We start from the raw sequence: 22453 nt of genomic DNA, 5'->3' as shown, positions 1-22453 counted from the left end.
ATATGACAAATTCCTAGATCTAAATGTAACCTCAGCTTTAGTCAGAAACATAGAGTTGAACTAACGTAGTTTTTTGTAACCTGTTATAAACACTTATTATAAAAAAGCTACTTGTACTCCTTGGCAATAAAAGCTTAAAAAGAACTTTATTCAACGTGTTTTAATCGAATTAAGTGTTTAGAACTTGTAACTTTTTTCACTGCACTAAGACCAAATAATTAAAGGTGGTTACAAAAATTGAGTTGCGTTTACTTTAAAATCAAAAATAGCTTTTCCACCTTATTTTTTGGAGTTGATGAAACTCATTTTTAGTTTTGAGTAAACAGTACTAAAACAATTTAAGTGTTTTTTCATTGTAGTCAAAGTGTTTAACAATCATCTCTTAATCTGCATAGTTTTCCCAGAATGCCTTTGCACCGTGAGTGAAGTTGCCTGTGGGGGGCAATGTTAACATTGAGTGGATTGCACACCAAACTTAACAAGACATCAGCTACTGGTTCAGTGGGTTGCTAACGGCCATTGTTGCATATGGCTGCTTAAGTTAGCCTGCTGTAGGTGGAATGGTAGCTTAAGATGTCTTAAAAATGCTGGTTAATCAGTTACCTGTAATTGTTTGAGTTCTATGAACTCGTCCGGGTTTACAGTGCACTAAAATGATCGAATTAGAAGTCTTGAATAGTCAAAGTAGATGATTAAGCTTAAGTACTGAAAAATCAAGTTCACATTCGACTTTCAGTTTTGAACACTAAATTTAAAACTAGTATAGCACACTTAGATTAATAAAGGTTGTATCAGTATTTGTTACTTATAAATATTAAGTGAATGTAATCGCCGCACATTTAGAATAAATAAACTATTTGAACTCACTCCAGTCCGGTTTAGTTTACTTTTTATTTCTGAGGCAATGAGTTTCTGCATTTCTTTAAGTAAGCTTAACTCATTCTATTTTACAGTGAAGAAGAATGAATTAATTGTAAGCTATTATATGCATACTGTTTGAATTGCACCAAAACTCTGGCAACATTTTGAAATATGGCTTGTGAGTTTATGCAACCTGAGATAGGTCTCTAAGCTTGCCTGCAACTTTTGATTACTGAAAACAAGAAAATACCCAATACTGAGGGCCTGGGACTTCTACTTCCTTCACCATGGTTGTCAGAACAGGTATTGATATCGTTTGAGTTTGTCTTGTATCATATCAAAGTTTAAACCTATAGGCTTGTGACAACCCTAGCGCTCAGTTTGATATACCCTTTGAGATGAAGACTTTGTGAATTTAAAGAAGAAACTCTGATATAACAGAGTCGTGTTCCAAGGCAGAGATAGAAAATATCCTATATTCGTCCATAAAACATTTAAGATGTTATTGAAGTGTCTTCAAAGGACATTGAATAAACATATTGTAAGGTTGCCCACGGTCACACACAAATCACCCCAAAGGGGATTGCTGGGAAGTAATCTAATCATTTCTTTTAACTGAGACACAGTGACATGCAGTGTAGATAATGATCCCCATGAAAAATGTACTGTATTTTCAAAAGAATATTCCCTGTCTGTTGACATTAACATAAAGATAGTTCTACATCCTGGAGCCATATCAACAACATGTACTTATGTGTGGTTCCTTGTATTTGCATATGCAAATGTTTTTTTTTTTATTTTAATTCAGTTCTTTTATGTGACTTTCTGTGATGAACAAGCGGCATCAAGTGGTTGCACAATGAGGGTTCAGAGCCACCAAGAAGCAGCATTTGTGTCATTTAGACCAAGCTTGCAGCATTATAACTGAAATTAACCACAGTTTAATATAGATTTTTACACGTCTATCATATTCAATGGCACATTGTGAATATGCATTGTTGTTTGGCTGAACAAGCTGCCATTCGAAATTAGTCGCCTTGCTTTGTTGAAATTACGGGGCGGGGTGTTGAGTGAGGGGGTTTGTTGAAGTTATACCGCTGACATTTTGATCCTGCACTGCATTAGAAGAATTCAGTTAAACATATTTGTGTAGGTTTCACAGGAGTAAGGTATAGTGCTCAAAACAACAGGGTGCTGCGACCCTTCACTTTGCTTACATAATTTGCAGCAGAATGCAAAAAGCTTTTAGACACAGATGTGACCCATTGTAATACCCTTCTAAATGCAATCAAACACTTTCTACAAATATGAGCAGGACTTTTTAAATGTGAACCCTTGTTTGACATGTAATTTTGTCCAACCCACTCCTCTTTCATTTCTCCATCAGCTCTCTCCAGTTATGCCCACATTTTCAGTTGATGAAATAGCTTGACAAAACACTAGTTTATGTTGCTCTGAATGAGGTCTCTCTCTCTCTCTCTCCCTCTCTCTCTCTCTGTTTTTTTTACACATTTGAACAGATGTTAGGGCCAAAAGAAAATGTTCCATTTTGTAGCAGCCGTGTAGTGTAGTCCTCAATATGTTGCTCTCTCAAATTTTGTTAAGATTGCTTTACATGAGTAAAATCTTTTTTGTGTTTTCTTCTGACAGAACTGATGTCTGGCTCATGACATGAAATAATCATCCCCTACAACAAGCTTCCTGTGTCCTCACAATGAGATTGTCCGCATCAGCAAACAAAGAAACATGTTATTTGATAAGATGCTGAGATAGACGCTTCTTTACTTTCATATGTTTGTGTGATTATCAGGCACAAACAGAGAAAAGAGGGGAGAAGCAGTGCAGGTCTGCTTGTCTTTTGTACGTCTCTTTCACAGTGTACCATGAATTGGCTCTTGAAGACAGTTAGAAATTAGACTTTCAAATGAGGCATTAAACAAGGTGATGATCAACTGCCAAACCTTAAGTAATGATATTCTCCATCCTCAAGTCCCCGGCCTTGCATAACCAAATGCACAAATCACAGAAAAAAGAGCTGAAAATACATTATTATTACATATTGTGTTCACACGTCTGTCCCTAGGGACCGAGGGGGGGACATCGCCGACAGATAAGCATGTTTGGGTGGCCCCTACCATCAGCTGGGGGAAAAGGCTATGCTTGGATCTTAAAGGGGGGGCCCCCTCATGGGTATCACTTATTTTAAATCCTGAACCACACCACACCATCCCTGCCCCCCTCCCCCCTCCCCTCTTCTTTGCCCCCCTCGCCCCAGGCTCCACCCAGAAGTGTGGTTGCCTTTGTCATTGTAATCTGGCCCTGTTTGCTAAACGCTTGCACTGTTTACTCTCTGCTATGGGGGCTTGTATGAACAGGAGTCAGCAGGACGCAGGGTGACATCACTTTGGCTGGGGGGGTGTTTGAAAAGCTGCATTTGTGATTTTCTCGGGGGCCCCTCTTTTCTTTTTTTTTCTCCCCTCTTCTTCTTCTCTGTCTCTATCCAGGCCTGTCTAACGCATGAGCTAACTCAGGAGGCTAACATGGCCTACAGGGAGGAATTACACCTAATTACTTGAATAACTGCTAGGCAGCAGCCTTCCGTAGTCACCAAAAATCATTTCCAGGTCTCTGCCTTTTACTGATAGCCAGACTTCTCGTGACAGGAAAAAGCTCGGACAAAGCTTTTACATTCAAATGGGCTGGGAGAAATGAAACAAACTGACAGGTACAGACATTAAAAAGGGGGGAAATCAAATTAACAGACAAGGATTTCATATCATCTATTTTTGTTGTTGCCGTAGCGATAAAGTCGCAGACATTGAAACTGGTCTGTTGAGCCATTGTTATCATCCCTGGCCATCTGCTGCTGAGGAGTGACATTCCCTCTCATTTGCATGATGAGTGATGTATGAGGAGCTTGGGAGGGCATATGCCCCGGTCTTATGACAAAGCAAGTGAAAGTTTTTTTAATGTAGAAAATAAGGATCAATATATGAATAAGGCTGGATGGAGGAGTAAAAAAAGAGATAAATCACCTGTGAGTGTTTATGCACATGTGAGTGTTTTTTTTCCAGCATGTATGATGCATCTTCACTACGCGCGCACAAATCTGTGCGTGTATCTCTCCGTGCGTGTGTGTCTGTGAGAGCGCACACGCGCAGGAGTAGAGGCTAGTGCGCGCATCTGCCTTCTTGTGTGCCTGTTTGTGTGTTTTGCGGATGTGGGAGTAGAGCGAGGAGGAGGGGGGTTGGTGGCTGTTGATGTGCAAATGTGCATCATGTTGAAGGGCTGTGAATGGGGAGGTGTGACGTAAAAAGGGACCCGAACGCAGGTGCTTATCTCGAGGCTGTCAAAGGCACAGTATGTCATATTCCTGGGGACTACCTTTCAAAGCCACAGCACCAGCTCAGCTATCAAGAGACTGGGAGAAAATCAAACTTTTTGGATCACAGCACTAGGTTGGTGTCAAAGTTCTTTTTATTTATTATAATGTCAGTTTGGTCAGCGTTTATCAACTGTGATACTCTGAGTCGTGTTTGTGAGCGGCAGTGCTTTTAGCTTTTATGCTGTCATGAATCTAAAAGAGAGGCTGAAATGTACAAGTGTTAGAAACTTATTCAGAATTACACTGAGATTTACTCGGCAGCTAAACTTGTGTTGGTGGATTTTAAAAGATTATGTGATATAGCACTATGCTGGCAATCACTCTGAGCTGTGTCAGTGAGCATTTAGAAAATATTGCTCCAGTGATGAGCATTGTTTAGCATGATATAAATCAGTATTCTTAAAATCTTTGCTGGAAAGCAAGCACAGCTTCAGTCCAGGTTACAGACAGTTTGAGAGGAGATTAAATGGCTCAAACTGTTTTTTGAGATGCCTGACCTATTTTTGATCATGCAGATAGCATGAGATACTGTCTATCTAGATTAAATTCACGGCGTTTGTGTAGAGTTTAAGCTTGTCTTAGAGGAGCACATGTTGGTATTGTGTGCAGAGACAAAGCATTGTCAGGTTGCCTGTGGCTTTGACAGTGACAGCTGTACATACAAGACCACTGAGCCTAATGCACTTAAACATTGACTCCATGTTCCAATAACGTATTTGAACAGTCGCTCAAGTATTTTATTGCATCCTGCTCTGGCTTTCTGTAATTCACATTGCAAGTCTTTAAAAGTTTGACAAATATAGATGTATGTCGAATATAATAGGGAAGTTAAATTGTCTAAAAAAGCATCTTTTGTGTTTGTGGGTGAGATTTAAATGTGTGTTAATTCAGCAGGGATAAAGCGTTACATTCAGTTCTGAATTTTTGTAATTATTTGCATCATAACTATGGCAAAGTTGAAAAGCTATATGCTAATCATGAATGCAGTTTGATACTAATACGGTCTACAAGTGAACTTTTGTGTTACACACAGCTAAGTCTTAGCTTTGAACAAATTCAGAGGGGCCAAAGCACTCCACAGTCTCCAGAGCAACTATTGATTCAGGAGGACGGATGCTGCTTAGAAAAGTTCATCATTTACCAGTAAGCTGCGGCTGAGATTCTGCTTGATGACCCAACTTTAAGTTGATCACTGTGAGACAAAAGTGGAATATTTTTTCACATATGAGCACAGTTTGGGCTTCTTTGTTTTGCTAAAACTTCAGGGTCCTTTTTTTGGTTGTCTTTTATATTCTTTTAAACAACAGAAATAATCCTCATCGCCTGGAGTCAAAAATATTCATGTAAACTGCCAGGATCTGCTATATCTGTCAGTCATATCTGTTCCCTTGTCTTTTGGAGCCATTATACTCAGTAATCGCTGTGTGAAATTGTTTTTAGGTTTGGAAATTTTTGTAGAAAATTTGATAAATTTTTCAGTGGGGAAAAAAATGTGATTCTGCCTGTTTAATCAAAACTCCATCAGCTTGTTTCAGACAGCTTTCAATAAACAAGAAAAAGGGCAACAAAAGACATTAGATAACACAGCATTGTGTAACAGTGTCACATTTCAAAAAATAATCCGTTTAGAAGTTTAAAAGTAAATCACGATAAGAAAGAACCTGCGAGCGGGGTTATAAAGTTACATGTCTCCTATTTGTTTAATTAGAAAAAGGAGCCTAGGCTTTAGCAGGGATGTGTGGCAAAGCAGTGATAAGTAAGAGTCATTATTCCTGTGTGCTCCCCACCCTCGGCTTCAAAGCAGGATGTTAGTTGCTACACAACACATAAATGTAACCTGTGTTTGCCTCCAGGAGCTGTCCATGGTACCTACTGCCCAGTAAAACTGCTCCCACTAACTTATTGTCATAACTCTAATACTTTCTAAACTTCTAATACAACAGAATATTTTTGTCTTTTTAAAATAGTATTGTATTATTAATTAAAAATGAAGTTTTTCAGGCTGTTTTATTTCTATTTATTTTAAAGTCAGATGCCGTCGGGTGCACACAATGTAAACAAAATCGCATGAATAACCTCGGCATTCACATCAGTGAGCTAAATATTGTGTTACCTGTTTTTGACCATACTCAAAGTTCAGTTAGTTAATCCAGGAAAATGAATTATGTGGATTTAATTCAACAAGGTCTCATAAATGATCCATCTGCTGGTGAGCAGCTGGTCAAAGGATAAATGTAATTAATTACTTAACTTTTGAACACTATTCCAGAAAAACAGAGCTGCTTGTGTGTGTGACCTGATGGTAAAAAGCAAGGAAACAGTGTCACATATACCTTAGAAATTAATATTCTTGTTCACTCTGGTTTTAAATTGCATTATATGATTGGAAATGTCTTTACTTATAACCTTTAAGAACGAAACATTCTTCTGTAATTGTGTAATTGTGTTTTTTTGAGGAGTTGTTGAAATGTAAATATCACTTTAAATTTGTTATCAGTGATATTCCACAAATTAGGAGACAGGCCCTTGGTGAATTAATTATCTTCTATAACTGCATGATTATGTAGAATATAGGATACCAGTACTACCCATTATATAAAAATACACCTAAAGTGTAATTCCTATACTTTGATTTTCTTCTACAGAAGTGGACTGATTCTAACAAGATAAGCTAAAAAAAAAAGGAATTTCAGGATCATTGCAACATTTTTAAAAATCTTAACTAAGTGTTAATTTTTCCTAAAAGCAGTCCGATTTCCTCGTTTTGCCCTCCTATATGGCACATGGATGTGAATATGTAAAACAGGTTTTATCAGGTTTTTGAACAAAAGATAGTAAAAAGGGCACGAAAAAATAAACGCTTTTCGTAAATAGTTATTTTGCCTGACAGGGCAAGACTATGAAATGTTCCCAATTAATATTACATGGGATTTTTCTACGCCTTTCCTCTTTTAAAAATATATATTTTAGCGTTTACCTTGATTGTAATGTACCTCATTGGCTGTGGTTTTGTTTGTTGGCCTAACTATAAAGGATCTGCTTATACCCTTGTGGGTTGGGAAGAATTAGGATTTATGAATTTATTTCCTCTGTTGTATTGTTTAAACAGCTTTGGTTTAGTTTTGATCCCTTCCTCTTGCCTTTGAGGCTGTTCCACGGTGTCAGCTGTTGACTGATAGTAAGAGAACTGCCTCACAGTGTGAATGAAAGAAAACTAGCGGTTGGTAAACACTGATAAGGGATAAATAGAAAGCGGTCAGGCAGAGATAGTTCTGTGGGAGCCCAGATTGTGTGCGGTCTGTTAAAATGAGATTCTGAGCCTGTCCTTTTTATTCTTCCTCCCCTCCCCTCCCCTGTGCGGCGTTTGTCTGGAAAATCTCCAGTGACCCGGCTCGGCAGTCCCAGGCTGCAGTATTCTCTTTTTCTATTTGTTTTGTTTTCTAACAAGGGTCAAGTTGGCCAATAGACACGTCCCTGATGCTTATAGACAGCTGTCATGACTTCAAGTGCTCACAATAGTTACATTTTACACAAATTCATGGTTCTGCACCAGTAAGCACTGCAGCTAGAGATTTACTGAAAAAACCAAACATGCACACTATTTTCATAAAACATCACCTTTGTCATCTATTAAAAAATACTTAAAATTTTCAAAAAATCAGAGCAGGGGCACTCTTTTATATCTCACCCTACATATGTGCCCAGTGTATCATTATTAGTCAGAACTGCTTATATGTATATCACTAGTCATATTAATGAAAGTCCCATAATGTTACATTTCCTCTCTCTTCTCCACAGACCCCGAGGAGTATAAATCTCCAAATTAAAATCACTCTACTGTCTTATTCAATTCTTTTTTTAGAAGTAGCCTGCTTCCTCTAGTAATCATTGTTTTTTGTCTTTCCGGGGTGAATCTATCTTTTATGTGATTAAAAAGACCTTCAGAGGTCTTACCTTGAGGATCACCATGTGGTGTATTTACACAGAAAATAATTCAGCCTATTGTAGCCCGGCAGCTAATGAGATTGGTTGTTAAGTGAATGACACAAAGGCTACAAAAAAAAAAAAAAGAAAAGAAAAGCTTAGCGTTTCGGGTGAATATCACAGTGTCCCTGCACACACACTCACTCACAGTCACACACATGCAAACCAAACACACTCTCTCATCAGGCAGCAAGGCTCTGGACTGTACCCCGTACCCCACCTCGATATCCTTCTGCTCCGTCTCGTCCCCGACGTCAGCATGAGAGGCAAAACAAAGGCTAAAAGGGGCACGGTAAGTCAAGCTCGCCGTTCTGCCCTGTCGGACATGTTAACATGAGTGCGTGTAGATGTAGGAGACAAGTGATGCTGCTTGTCTCTGTGAGGATGTGCTGCGCTGTGTAAGCCTCAGGCTCAGATAAGTGCATTCATTGAAGGGTCAATAACAGTGATGCTGTTTTATGTGACTCAGAGGAGTAGCTCTTGTTTTTTTTTCTTACTTGACCATTCTTAACTCCTGAATTGTTGCTGAAACTTTTCTCTCTTGGTCTTTTTGCGAGCTACTGTCTTCTCTTGCACTTTATGTGATGGGAACTGTATGTCAGAGCTATGAGATAGTTTTATTCTCCAAGTTTAGAGGTTTAATTTTTTTGTCTGAGATGCAGTTTTTAATGTTGCTCCTTGAAAATGTTTGACTTGAAAGATTTATCTCAAGATCTTAAGATCAGATCTTTTAAAGCAGCCAGACTTTGTTTGATTTGATGGTAAATGGTTAAAATGTCCATTCATAAGTGTTGTTTTTACACCATTGAACACTGAAGATATCTGTTACCTTCCTTCTTCTTTCTGATTTCTGTGTAGTAGCATTGAAGCGTCATTACACAGAAAAGTGCATTAGCTTATCATGCTCCACTGTCAGGCTGGCAAAGTGGGTTAAAGTCCATCGCGTATATTAAACCCTGGACTTAAGTCAAATTTACATTTTGTTAAAGATTACTCCTTTTATTGATGCACATAATCATATTCATGGACCATCTGCTGATTTGGCAAGCACGGATCAAACTCACAAAACAGCTCTGCTAACCTCTTAAGTACAAAATAGTCTGGCTTAACTCTGCTAGCCCAGAAGTGTGTGCGCACCAGTGTGAGAGATTGTATGGATATTGGATAATACTTAATTTAGATCCTCCCGGCTGCTCATGCCATATTTTATTTTATCATGATCGCTTTGGTGGCAGAGCAGCGCTCGTGTTTGAACAACTGAGCAAATAATGTTTGCCTGACAATAAGCAAAGCAGAATCTTGCTTTGAGGAATCTGATTAAACTCTTGACCACTGCAGACAACGCTGAGTTTATATCCGTTACCATGGTAACGCAGATTTCACAGTGCAGCTTTTGCACACTTCCACCTGGTTTGTGGAGCGGTGGTGAGCGGGCCTCACCTCTCCAGTGTAATAAAACGCTGCTTAAGGTTTTTTTTCTAGTTACTCTGATGACTGATTTCCTCCCGAACATTCTCGCAGTGTGTGTTTCACAGAAATAGGAAATTCACCATCGGGCATCCTTACTGCATGAAATACTTATGTTCGACTCATTCCAAACAAAGCTTACGCAGATTGAGAATTCATATGCCAGAGGTAAATCCGAGTTAACACGGATTTATACTGGCATGAGTTAAAGGACTAGAGTTTGTAATCCAGGTGGCCAAGGGATTTTACCATACAGTGGCAAAAATCACTTAAAACTCCCCCAACATCCTAAGCCACTGAGCTCAGTGAGCAGACAGATTGTTCACAATTGATGACAGCACAGCTATATCAGAGCTGGACTCTGTGTCTGTGCGTGTGCGCGTGATTGTGCGTCTGTACGTACGCCTGTGTTTGTGCGTGTGTGTGCATATGTGAGCATGTTTGCTTCCTATATATACTCAATTAGTACTAAAGGGGCTGTTTAGAATTAGACCTTGACAGATTGGTATTATTCTGCTTCAACAGGGTAGGGGAGGTGTTTGGGGAATACTGCCTTCTATCTGCATAAACATCAGTAGCATAAATACAAAGAGAGCAACCTCCATTTAAACGGCCTCTGACTGATGAGTAAAGTGATCAAAGTGGCTCTAATATTCAAATTATGAATGTTTAAGCCTCTTTTTCTTCTTACCCATTACATAAAAAGTACAAGAAAGACAAAGGTGCTTCTTTTTAAGTGTGTGTATGTGTGCGTGAGCGTGCGTGCCCGTGTGCACGTGTGGAGGACAGAGGAGCACAGATAGAGTGGGGTTGTTTAATGACAGGAACAGCTGACTCATTTAGAGAGAGCAGTGAAAGGTAATTAACCCTGGGAAAACTACAGCTGCCATGCGAGCTGTTCACTTCAGCGCAATCTGATTAGGAATCACTGCTCGAGTCCCTGACTCCTTTCAGACACTGTTTGTTTCGAGGTAAACTTTTCCCTTTTTGCCCCCGAGAGCCCCTGAGCACTGGAGACCTGCCTTTTGTGACGGGGGGATTAGCTGGAACGGTTACTACGTTTCTCCAAATTGCAGACCACCTGGTAGCATTCATGCCACCTCCTCCATGAAAGGGCCTCCTTGGGCAGGAACAATGAGCGGGATTACTCTGCTCATTGTTACACCAGGGCTGGAACTTCTTTTTCCCCAAACACCTGTCCCTAAATTAGACAGGTTTGAAAAACCATGTTCATGACAGAATTCAAAGATTCAAACTAACATGAGAGTGCTTCGGCCGTCTGGAGGCTTGCCAATGGGTGAATTGTCTGCCACTGCGTTTATTATGCTATTGATTCACAGTGTTGTGTAAGAAGATACTAATTTTATTTGTCTCGATATTTTGGTGCTCTTAATTGGATTGAAATTCCCCAATAAAATAGCATATCATCTAGGCCCCTTTCATACGATAAGGGAACTAAAAAGCACCAGAAATTTGGTCAAAAACAGAAATTGGCTCTTTGATGTCAGAAGAAACAATCTGGACTTGGTGCCTCTGTGTGGTCCGGCTCCAGATGAACTCAATTTAGAGGGAAGGCTTTGGGATGACTTTGGAAAGCGATTACAAGATTCATAAATCACCTCGGCAAAGGTGTCACCATCTGACTCTTTTATGGGACTCTTGCTAACTGCGTCCAATAACAAGTTTCCCCTGTAGTTATGCCATCATAACAAATCATTGAAGCGATAGTGGCTAGCCAGGCTCCTAATTGTCTGTGAAGAATTCTGTGAGCTGTGTTCTTTTATTGAAGCATCTCTGTCTTGGAGAAGTGATAAGATGCCAATACGCTCCTCTATAAAAGTACTCTTTGGCAAAAGGCACAAACACTTTGCTTGGCCGTCAGGGTAGCTGTGAGGCTGTTATATCTGAAATCGCAGTTGACTTCAAGATTTTTTACTGTGTATGCTTGAATCCAGAAACCTCTATAAGGCAGAGGAATGCTCATAAAGTGCCGGCAGAATAATTTACTTTCAGATACTGAATTTGTGCTCAATTTTATTTGAAAGGAGACATTTTTTGAAAGGGAAAAATACACCACCCAATATTTTTCAATGCAGAAATTTTGATTAAACTTATTAAGTCAGCCTATATTTAAAGCTTTTAAGGGAGTACATTTAAAAAAGAATAATTAAAAACTGTCAACATTTTCACAATGTAATGTGGCGCTGGTAAAGTGACTAGCATCAACCCATGATTACACACTTTAAAGCAAAATAAAAAGCCAAGTTTTAGGCATGAATTAGAAACACCAAACCTCTTTTGTCCCCTCCCTTGTCCTAAAATATATCTCAGCTATTATTCTAATGTCCAGCTGGTATTTAGGCACAGGGCGTCTGATGGCTCCCTGGCCACCTCACAAAAAGCACAAAAAAAAAGAAAAAGTTGTTTATCTGAATACTCTCTGAACAGAAGTTGATTTTAATCTCTGCACAGAGCTTAATTTAGTCCCCACAAACACATTTGCATGTCAATGAAAAATAGCAAAAGCAATCGCCTGCCTTTTTTTGGTACACAATTTAACCTGCTTTCCAATGACAGAGGCGTTTCCAAGCAGGTAGATTCCTGCCAGCTCACCTTTTCGCTTGAACTTTGACTATTTTTATGTTCAGCCAGGTCTTTGCAACTACTAAAACTCCCTGTAGGGTAAATATAAATTATGATCACTTCACGTTATTCATTACAAGGGGGAAATGAAAGTACAAGGTGCTATCTCCTGCCGTTTGCTCTTTATTCTACATAAACTGAAAACACTTAGCATGTAAAATTAATGTGAAAATTATTCCCGGGGTAAACTATAAACACAGAAGTTACCCCGCACATTTACCCTTTTTTTCTCCTTCCCCTAGATCAGAGTGTAATTGCCAGTAATCAGGTCTGTTTGCTGCTGATAAAACCACTCTGAATGCGAGGAACCCTCTTTGTGTGATGACTCAATTATGCCAGAAGTGGCTCATCAAACCTGGCCCATCAGCTGCTTTAATAAATAAGGAGGAAAACTTGCTGCAGGCGCATTATAATTCCATTCATTCCATAATTAAATCCATTCCAGTTTTAACCCTTCGCTCTGTGTGCTTCTGGAAGAGGAAACAAAAACAAGGAGAGAGGAGGGGACGGTGGGGGGGTGAATACACACCAGACAGTGACCTTGCACAGAGCACCGATCCGTTCCCTATAATTCAAAATGATACTGTTGAAGAAAGGTTAAGAGAAGGCTCATGCAGAAAAGGATGGGAATCAGTTAAGACCAGCCTCCTCTTTTTTTATTATGTATGCATTGTTTGCACACGCACAGCCTTACATAGTAATTATATTAAACGAGTAATCTAATCATAACAGTTGCTTGGTTGAGTGTGCAGCACTGACATTTTGAAATCTTATTTTGTGTAATCTCATTTGCCTCTATCATCTCGCCTGTACCCCCTCTATCTAAAAGGAAATGTAAATAATGTAATTAATTTTATGCTCTCCAGAATATTACTTTGTGACTCCGGCCTGCTTTATTGGCTCCAAGATGAGGTATCAGTTCTTGGTTGTTTTTTTAACTCCATCACAATAATGTCTGTGTTAATTACATGAGAGCGTCCCAAGTGCACGGATAAGCTGGGAACAAGGGGACACAAAGACTCAAGGTCAGTGATGAATCTCCACAGCAGCTGCACGGTATTAATAAGGCATTATATGAAAAAATAATCATAATAGCATCACTTACAACAAAAATGCAAGCGTGCATTGTGGTGTTTTACAGATATTTCCTCTTCACCGTCTCAGCCTGGATCCAGCTTTTTCTGATGAGGGTGTGAGGCAATGGTTATTCATGACTGCTGGACTGGGAAGGTCTCCCTCTTTTTTTTTTTTTTTTTTACCCCCAGTCGCAGCCCCATTCTCTTCCTCTGTGGTGGGAATGCTAGCAGATGGGGTTAAGGGGGGAATGGGCTGGGCTCAAGGACAGCTAGCAGCCAGATTAACACATAGAAAATCTCATAGACCCCAAGCATCAGGCTGCCTCCTTTTCCCCCCAGAGAAATCTGCCCTAGACACAGGGAAACCGTCCTCTCTGAAGCATTATTTGTGTCGGGGTGTGTGCACTAGAGGAGGAGGGGGGGGCGCATAAATATGATTCAGCAGATGACGAACCAGCTCAAATAGTAGTGAGTCTTTTTTCATATGCTAATGAAACTGGGTGAATAACCTCCCCTCCCTCTCAATCTTTTTCCCCCCAGTTTTGTTTTTCTGGGGAAGCGCTCTCTGAGCTATAATTAAGAAGATGTTGTTTTCTTTTTTTCAAAGCTAACAGAAATAAATAATTCCATAATAAGATCTGTGAAGTGAAGAGGCTTAATGTACTCATTGTGTTCATCCTTGTTTTCCCTCTTGGATGTTTTGTATTAATTAGAAGCAAGCAATTTGATCTCTGTCAAGCAATCAATTTGCATTGTGCTGCTTAGTCCATGTGAGAGCATTAATGCGCTCTTACCACCTTTTTCTGACTGCATGGCTCTAGGTTGCCACAAAAACTACATTCAGAATTGTAGATTAAAGATGCATAATTGAGTTCAGATGTGCTAGAAAAGTAAACAAGCCACCAAATGCTGTATATGTTGTTTTTTTGTTTTCCAGATGATGATTTACACGATCAGCTCCTGAGAGAAGGCAAGTGTGAAAGCAACAACCAGACTGGACAGTGCAGAGCAGGCTGCTTATCCCACCGAGTGCTCGACAAACTACAATCAAAGGTAAACATGTGAAAAAGGGAAAGTAACTTTAGTTAGGGACAAAAAGTCTCTGCTGATGAATGGTTGTGTAACAGTGTTTTGGATAAGTAGCACACTAAGTGGTGGAGTGTCACTGCTCGTTTGACCACAACGAACACAAGCTCAGATTGTTTTTTTACTTATGTAGAGCTGTGGGTGGCTCACAGATAATATACTCTTTAAAAGGCAGAACTGAGTCAGCCTTTTCTAAAGTCAGTGCTACCTTTAGTTGTGGCGGTTTACTCACTTGGATTTGTACCTGACAAAACTTGCATAATATAAATTTCAGTGAGATCTGTAATAACATCATTATGTTTTAAATATTAGTATCATAATGATGCTAGTGCTTCTTTAGATCAGTTTACTTTTTAAGGTCTGTGTGAGTGTGAATTTTGAACTGAGCTGGAGCTTGGTTATATGTCTTATCTGTTTATTCTTTTATCAACTTTAAACACTCTACTTCAGTGGAAGTTAATCTGAGTGTTTACTTTTGGAAAATAGCTCCTAAAACAATCCACATTTTTCTGTGACAGCATTTTACATGAGTTGTTGGCAACTACACAGAACACAATGCCAGAGGACAGGCTGGTATGGCAGAGGGAACATGCTGTAGATGGGAACACACATTCTTTTAACACTGAAAAACATCATGGCATTGTTTTTATTTAAACACCCTGTATTTAGATTCTACCACCAGGGGGCTCTAAATCAAAACAACAACAAAAGATGATGAGTAGAGGTGCGCTGCTTATCTCCAACCATCTCTCCTGTTTACCTGTTATTTCAAATTTAGGACTCTGTTCAACAAAACTGCACTCCATAAGGTGTATGTACTAAATGATGAACCACTGTTTTTGTTTCATGGATGAATTTTTCACAGTGAGGGAGGAAAGTGATTCAAAAGTGGCCTTACATGTTTGCAAACTACTCACTTAATAATGGATGGATTACATATTTCACTTTAATTCTGCATAAGAGGAAAAATTAAACACCCAACAAAAAGACTGGTACAATCACACATCCTCTTAGACACACAATTGCCCATTTGTCCACTCATACCCATTCACCCCTCCCCACTGACTTACACAATATAACTAAATAAAATATACGAATAAATGGAGTAAGAAAATAAATAATAATAATAATGGTTACAAGAAGGGCACTTTTAACAGTTTTTCCCCTTGGTATCAGTGACACAAAATCAGTGGTTTACTGTTAAGTAAATACACATGATGGAGTGCAGTTTTTATTGAAAACACTCCTCAATTCAAAATAACAAGTAAGCAGCAGAGGTGGGTTGAGCTTAGCACACTGGGAAATGTCTACTGGGGCCACAGTGTTGCAGGGGGCGGAGATTTGGGGGATTTGACTTACAGGCAATGTGGGTGACAGAGCACACAGCTGATGGCGGAGAATAATCACGGTCCGTCATAAGAAAGCAGCACAAAACATGCCTGAGGTACAGCAACAGAACAGGAGCTTGCAGTAGCAGTTCAAGCTTTCTTATGTTGTAGTCTCTGATGCAACATCCAGCATTTCCATGGAAAAAAGAAACATTTGCAGTGTCTGCAAACACAGACCATTACAACTGTAAAATTAAGAATATCTGGGGTGCAGATGGCCTAGTGGTGAGGTCATGGCCCATGTACGTGGGGGTTCATATCTGGCCCGTGGCTCCTTTCCTGCATGTCTCACCCGAACTCTCATTCCTATTTCTGACTATCCACTATACTCCACTATCATCTCCAGAGAGGCATAAAAAGGAATATATATATATATATATATATGTATATATATATATGTGTGTGTGTGTGTGTGTGTGTGTGTATATAGTAAAAATAATTTCTCTGGCTTTAAAACTATTGGAAATATTTGAGGTAATATAAGTACTCAACTAATATGATACATGAAACATAGATCAAGTCAGTTTTGAATTACTGTATACATTTCAGCACGAAAATTATTTGCATTATACCTTGAAGAAACCTGACTAAAAAAATTAAAAATATGTAAATCAAAATTATTATCCTATGTTTGGATTGTTAGAAAGTAACTTATTTACATAATTAGGGATGCATGTTATTATCGGTATGATGTCATATCGACAGATATGAACATTTCTGCTGATATATACTACCATTATTTTGGCTATAAAAATCTACCTATGTCAGCTGTAAATATTGGGCATATGAACAAATAAGTAGGTGGAGTTTTTGGCTAGGTCAACATGCCTATGTCAGCTGATGTCTTTTTCTTTATTTACCATCATTTTTTACACTTTAAAGTGTGTATTAAGGAATGAAATTTGTACATTTGATCATCCTCAAACTTTAAATTGTGTTTTTTAAGGACTGAAGTTTTACAGGGTTCCCGCAGATTCTTAAAAAAACTGTCAAAAGTCTTAAATTGGACTTTTTAAATTTACGGCTAGAACAGGTCTTAAAAAGTCTTATTTGTGCAAATGACAGGTCTTGCATTTTAGAAGGCACTTTGATTTAGACGTCTTTTTCCAATCTTTATTTTCTAACTACATTTATTAGATTTAAATAATTTGTTTTTGAGTATATGCTTGTTGTGTGTGTTATGATAAATATCATCATCCCATATATTGATAGAAAGGAGGCATTAAAGGTGCCAGAAATCATCAAATTAGGGTATTCATGACCAAAAAAATCTCTGTCTTCTGTATCAATTGACAACAGTGCATTAAACAAGATAATTCAGCTTTGTCTGGTGTACCGAGAAAATTCACATCTTTCATTTTTTACCATAAAATATGGTATTAATTATCAGCTCAGGTCTTAAAAAACGTCTAAAAACATCATAAATTTGATTGTCAAATCCTGTTTAAGGCCTGAACTACATTTTAATATCAGTATCAGTATTGGTACTGGTTGAAATTAATTTGTAAATATTGACATATCGAATATCAGCAAAAATCCAATATTGTGGATCCCTAGAAATAAGTTCTTATGCTGGAATGACACTTTTTCTGAACTACAGACTTTTTTTTAATTGCACTGGCAACCCTCACACTAAAAGCTCATATTTATGAGGCATTAGTTTTATAGAAATAGACATTTAACATGATGTTAAGCTCATGCAGGAATACTTTGAGAATTTCTAAAGAATAATTGTTAGAAAAAAAACTAAATTTTAATATACAAAGGCATAATTGGCTTTGCTATAGTGATGCATTTTCTGTTTTTACACAAGCTCCCATGTACTCACTGGTAATCAAAGGAAAATGTAAAAAAACAAAGGACAATAAGTTTCAAAATAATGTTTAAACCAAACGTGTATACAAGCATGCTGTTTATGCAGAATGATAATATGTATAAAAATAAAATGAAGTTAGATTCCAATGTTCATCAATGTGAAACTGTTTTATTACCAATTTTTCACTGCATAACACTCTGCTTAAAGAAATGACACAAAGAGGAGGTAAATGATATATATTTCTGGACCAGATTGTATAGGAAAAGTCAAATAAAATCTCCCGTCCGACCCTGAATGTATCTGTTTGTTCTGCTTTTGTAAACACTCTGCGTCACATGTTTGTCCATGTTGTTGCCATGCCAGGACTACCTGTTCATACGCCAGAGCATCCGCTGAGGCCTTCCTCATTGTCTCATTACTTGTCACTACTTGATATATGAATTAGCCTCTGCTTTGTCAAATTCGGGTTTGTCATGACAGTGTCAGAAATGTACACATAACACGGTTAATGAGCAGCACTTACAAAGGGAAGGATTCAGTTTGCTTGAAAGGCTGAAACTTATGTAATGTATGAAAGAGGATATGCAGATACACAGTAAGACTCATTGCAGTTTTTAAGTCTTTGGATCATGTGTGAATTATTTCAGTAGCATTTTTATGTAATTTCTAATTCAAAATCCTGAAAAATATGGAGATGTGTATAAAAGAACAGAAAAGTGTAACATGTTTAATGATAAAGTGCTGTGATTTTACCAGAGAAGGGCGCCTTTAAAATGTCAGATAATAAAAACACACCTTGGAAACAAATGTGCATGAGTCACTGGTGATATTTTAGTCCACTGATAACATCATTTGAACTTTGATTAATGTCCATGTTACAATCTGTGGTTGCACAATGTAAGAGCAACATTTTGCCTCCAGAATAACAAATTTATAAAAAATGTTGAAGCATATCTGTGTGCAAAAGTGTAATAAACTAATGAGGTACATTGGTTTTTACAGAATGTAATCCATAGTGTTTGGGAGTTGTTTGTCTCAATAGGCTGTAGTAATCAAAAGTAATGAACCTATTATGAGCAGGACCTCTGAGGGCCCGGCGTGGCATTAAGAGTGTGGCACATAAAAGGTTTATTAAAGGAAATTAAGGTCCATCACTGCCACACCTGCTCCCCTATTATAAATGTATGACAGGTCAGTGCCTTCAATCACAACAGCAAACGAGAGAGAGGAGTCATGTTTCCCATTACCAGGGAAAAGTAACAGCATATCCTATGACTCACAGATTTCACTGGCCTGTGACCACTATACGCCACCATCAGCCTGGAATAATTATGTTTAATAGGTTTTATTTGGGACACACAAGCAACAGCCCGCCAGAGTGGATGGATTTTAGCAACTATTTTTGTCGAAACACACACAGAGAGGTTTTGTCTGTACTTTCATGTCATTTTTTGGGACTCATTACATTTTTTCTAACCTTTGAAACTTTTTTATCCTAAAATTATACTTCATGTGTTTTGCATATTAGTGGTGTTTTGGGAGCTTTGTGATTTTAAAGCTCACTGGTTCCGACTATATGACAAAAATAAGCAATACTCTTTCAAGAATTTATGGTTCTTTCACATATAAAGAAAAAATGAATAGAAAATTAGCATGTTTGTTTGAATGCCAATAAGAGATGCAGTGATACCCTGAACTCTCAATATGATGTATAGTCTGGGTTCATGAAATGATTTTATTATGATATTTTGCTTAGATCAGATTAAGGGAATTCATCCTTGAATGACAATAAAGGTGCTAGATATTTTTTCCCATTGCTTCAACACAGATGTAAGCAAAAAAATTCAATTTTGAGCTTGTTTTATTTCCGGAAACAAAAGTATACTTGTTCCAATTAGGGATATTAGAGAGAAATCGAGTATTGTAATGTACACTTTTGTTAAATCATTTTAAATCGTCCTTATATGTATAAATTTTGGTCTGTACTTCATGGTAATGTTATACTTGAAGCACTAATCTTAATTCTTTCTTCACAGATGGATTCTGAAGGCGAGGAGCAAACCCTGAAAACATGTAACGGTAGCACAGGTGAGCACAGCTTTTAGGCTAAACGCACACACATACTCCACTCACCGCCACAGGCGAGGGGTATCAGTTCAACAATCCAACTTTATAACTGTCAATTTTATGTATTATCTTACCGGTCTGAAGAGCACTGCACTGCCATTTCATTATTCAGAGGGGAATAACTTCATTAAATTGAAACAGTGGCTCAAATTAGTTAAGGAGTGTGTCTATATTGTGTGATTGAAAACCTCTAGACTGGATATGTCATTATGCGAGTGTTCGGGGGCCTCCGAGGCCTTTTCGCTTTCAGCACCGCAGCTATTACTACATGTGGGGAAAATTCATGAAAAGTGTTATTATTATTATTATTGGTCGTGCTTCAGGCGAGTAGGGGTAGAACTTGTGAATGAGATTTACACAGGGCCTCTGGGAAAAATTGATTTAGCCTTTTAGATCATGTTGTCAATGCTGTTAAAGGATGAGCGACTGTTTGTGTCAGACTGAATGAGAAGCTTTTCAGATCAATGAAGAGCCCACTTCTCCATCCTTATTCTGATTACAACTGATGGCATTGGGGGAAAAAAGAGTAAAAATACAGTATGAGGCGACATAGAGGAGTATGAACCCAGGTGATGCTCTCTCTGAAACATTATGTGCCTAACAAATATTTACGAAGCATAAAAGTTCATTAGCAATCGCCCAAAAGTAGTGAGTGGGTTTGAACCTTTGATGAAGAATATGTGGACAGATGCTGTGCCACTCAGGTGGAAATGTAAACATGACTTTTTGTCTGTTCTTTTTTGGCCTTTATTTCACAGGGCTGGCCGACTGCTTTACTGACACTCACAGGTGAACACTTTGAATTTTCTCATCTTTTTTATCTTCACGCCAAAAAGATTTTTTTCTTCCCAGATCATACATGTAATACACTAGGAGGGTTTAACTTTATTTAAAGAACTCTTCACTTAGAGCTTTAAAAAGAGCCATCTGATGCCTTTGTTGACCCTCCTGCGCTTTCTGTCCCTTCCCCTCTTCCCTTCAGCCCATATGGGTCCATGGCGAGGAAGAGGAGTGCTCAGGAAGGGGTGCAGGGCGCCCCCGTCAACAAGAGAAAGTCCCTGCTGATGAAGCCCCGCCACTACAGCCCCAGCGAGGCATGTGAAGAGGAGAGCGAGGACCTGGCACCGCCACAGGACAAAGAAGAGCTGAGGAACATTGACACTCCAGCAGGTAAACAGATGTCCTGTTGTTTTGTCTGTTTTGATGAACAATTGACGCTGAATTTTAAAATCCCATCTGTTGCATTCATATTTCCCTCCCTCTGCCATCAGCCAGCAGCCGCAGTCATTGTGCAGTGGAAGTGAAAGACTACACTGCTGGGTCCACATTAGTTGTGTCTCACGTCCACAAATTGAAGTTTTGACAGCTGATCTGCCATGATATTTCTGGCGTGGCTTTACCGTCTCTTGATGAGGCCAGATTTCAGACCCCCTCATCTGTCCTTTTTCAATAGCCCGTCCAAATCCATTGAATCCATAGAATGAAAAACTGAAAAGGAGGGGAGCACCAGTTCACTTTGATTTAAATTAAACTTCTTACATCCTTTTAAACTGAATTTTTATTGAAGTCGCCTTCTGTGGAAAACAAACGAGGCGTCAGCGTTGCTTGGCTGATGCTCTGATGTTTTTACTGTTTTATTTTTACAAAGACTTTACTACAGCACAGGAGCATTTCATCAACAACAGTTAGAAATTGTTTATTTTCACTTATGCCACTGGCCTTTTCACAAGCAAAAATGTTTTTCTTTTTCCCTAATGAATTGAATTTTGTGCATTTTGGCAACAATGCTCTTGGTGTACATGTGCATTCTCGCCCACTATAATCTGCACTGATTTGGTATATTTTTAACGATGTAACTAAGCAACAAACGTAATTGTCCCTTTCAAAAGCTTTTGTTAGGCCCTCTAACACAGTCTAATACATAATTAGGCATAATGTCTACGGCTCATTATAGTACACATGTGTGTAGTTAAATGGACCAGGAGAGTAGCTCACTGAATTGTGTGGATTCATTGGAAATGGAATTTATTTGTTTCCTGGGTTCATATTACATTACAATTATCGAAGTAATTCACTCTGCATCATCAGTACTTCCTTTTGTTGATGTGTATTTTAAATACTTTTCCTTTTTATCATCCAACACTGATTGACTGCTGTATATTTTCCTGATTTGAACCTGATATTCAGTGGAGCAGCTTTAAAACAAAACAAAATGCTGCCAGAATAAAAAGAAAAAACTCAGAGGAGTGTTAAATCATCACAGATATTGATAAACAATTTCAGAGCATATTTTCCTGTTATTGTCAGTTTTGGGGGGGGGGGTATTTTCTGTGGAAAAACAAAAATTGGAAAAGTGGACTGGAAGCAATAAGAATTTTTGCAGTGGGAAGCTGGTCATATCTGCATTTTAACAAAAAGGGAGAAAAATAAGCCTCTCGTTTGGTTGAGCCACACTGCGTTCAACTCCAGCCAACTGCAGCCCTGCTGCAGAGTGCTGGTAATGGCTATTCTGGAGTACAAACTGTTCACCTGTTCCAACACACAAACCACCGGAGGGATCCAAGTTTTTTTCCTCCATCTCTTTCCTTTTTTTACTGCACTTCTGTGTCTCTATGTGTGT

At 38.6% G+C, this 22453-nt stretch overlaps 1 protein-coding gene across 3 annotated transcripts in view; it reads left to right on the top strand.

The window, feature by feature from the left end:
* st18 (ST18 C2H2C-type zinc finger transcription factor) overlaps window positions 1–22453 on the top strand; it is a 56537-nt gene that overhangs the window by 15309 nt on the left and 18775 nt on the right. For 2 of the 3 annotated variants that reach the window (XM_041802485.1, XM_041802484.1), the window contains exons 3-6: window positions 14354–14469; window positions 19743–19794; window positions 20592–20622; window positions 20816–21003. In XM_041802485.1, the coding sequence (XP_041658419.1) occupies window positions 14354–14469; window positions 19743–19794; window positions 20592–20622; window positions 20816–21003 (387 nt within the window). Of the gene's footprint in view, window positions 1–4217; window positions 4320–14353; window positions 14470–19742; window positions 19795–20591; window positions 20623–20815; window positions 21004–22453 lie in introns of those variants that run through there. The other variant, XM_041802486.1, reaches the window with a different exon arrangement.

Source organism: Cheilinus undulatus, linkage group 13 (genome assembly GCF_018320785.1).
Source record: "Cheilinus undulatus linkage group 13, ASM1832078v1, whole genome shotgun sequence".
Lineage (NCBI taxonomy): Eukaryota > Metazoa > Chordata > Actinopteri > Labriformes > Labridae > Cheilinus > Cheilinus undulatus.
The sequence above is the reverse complement of the archived record's forward strand: the minus strand, read 5'-3'. Positions and strand labels throughout refer to the sequence as shown.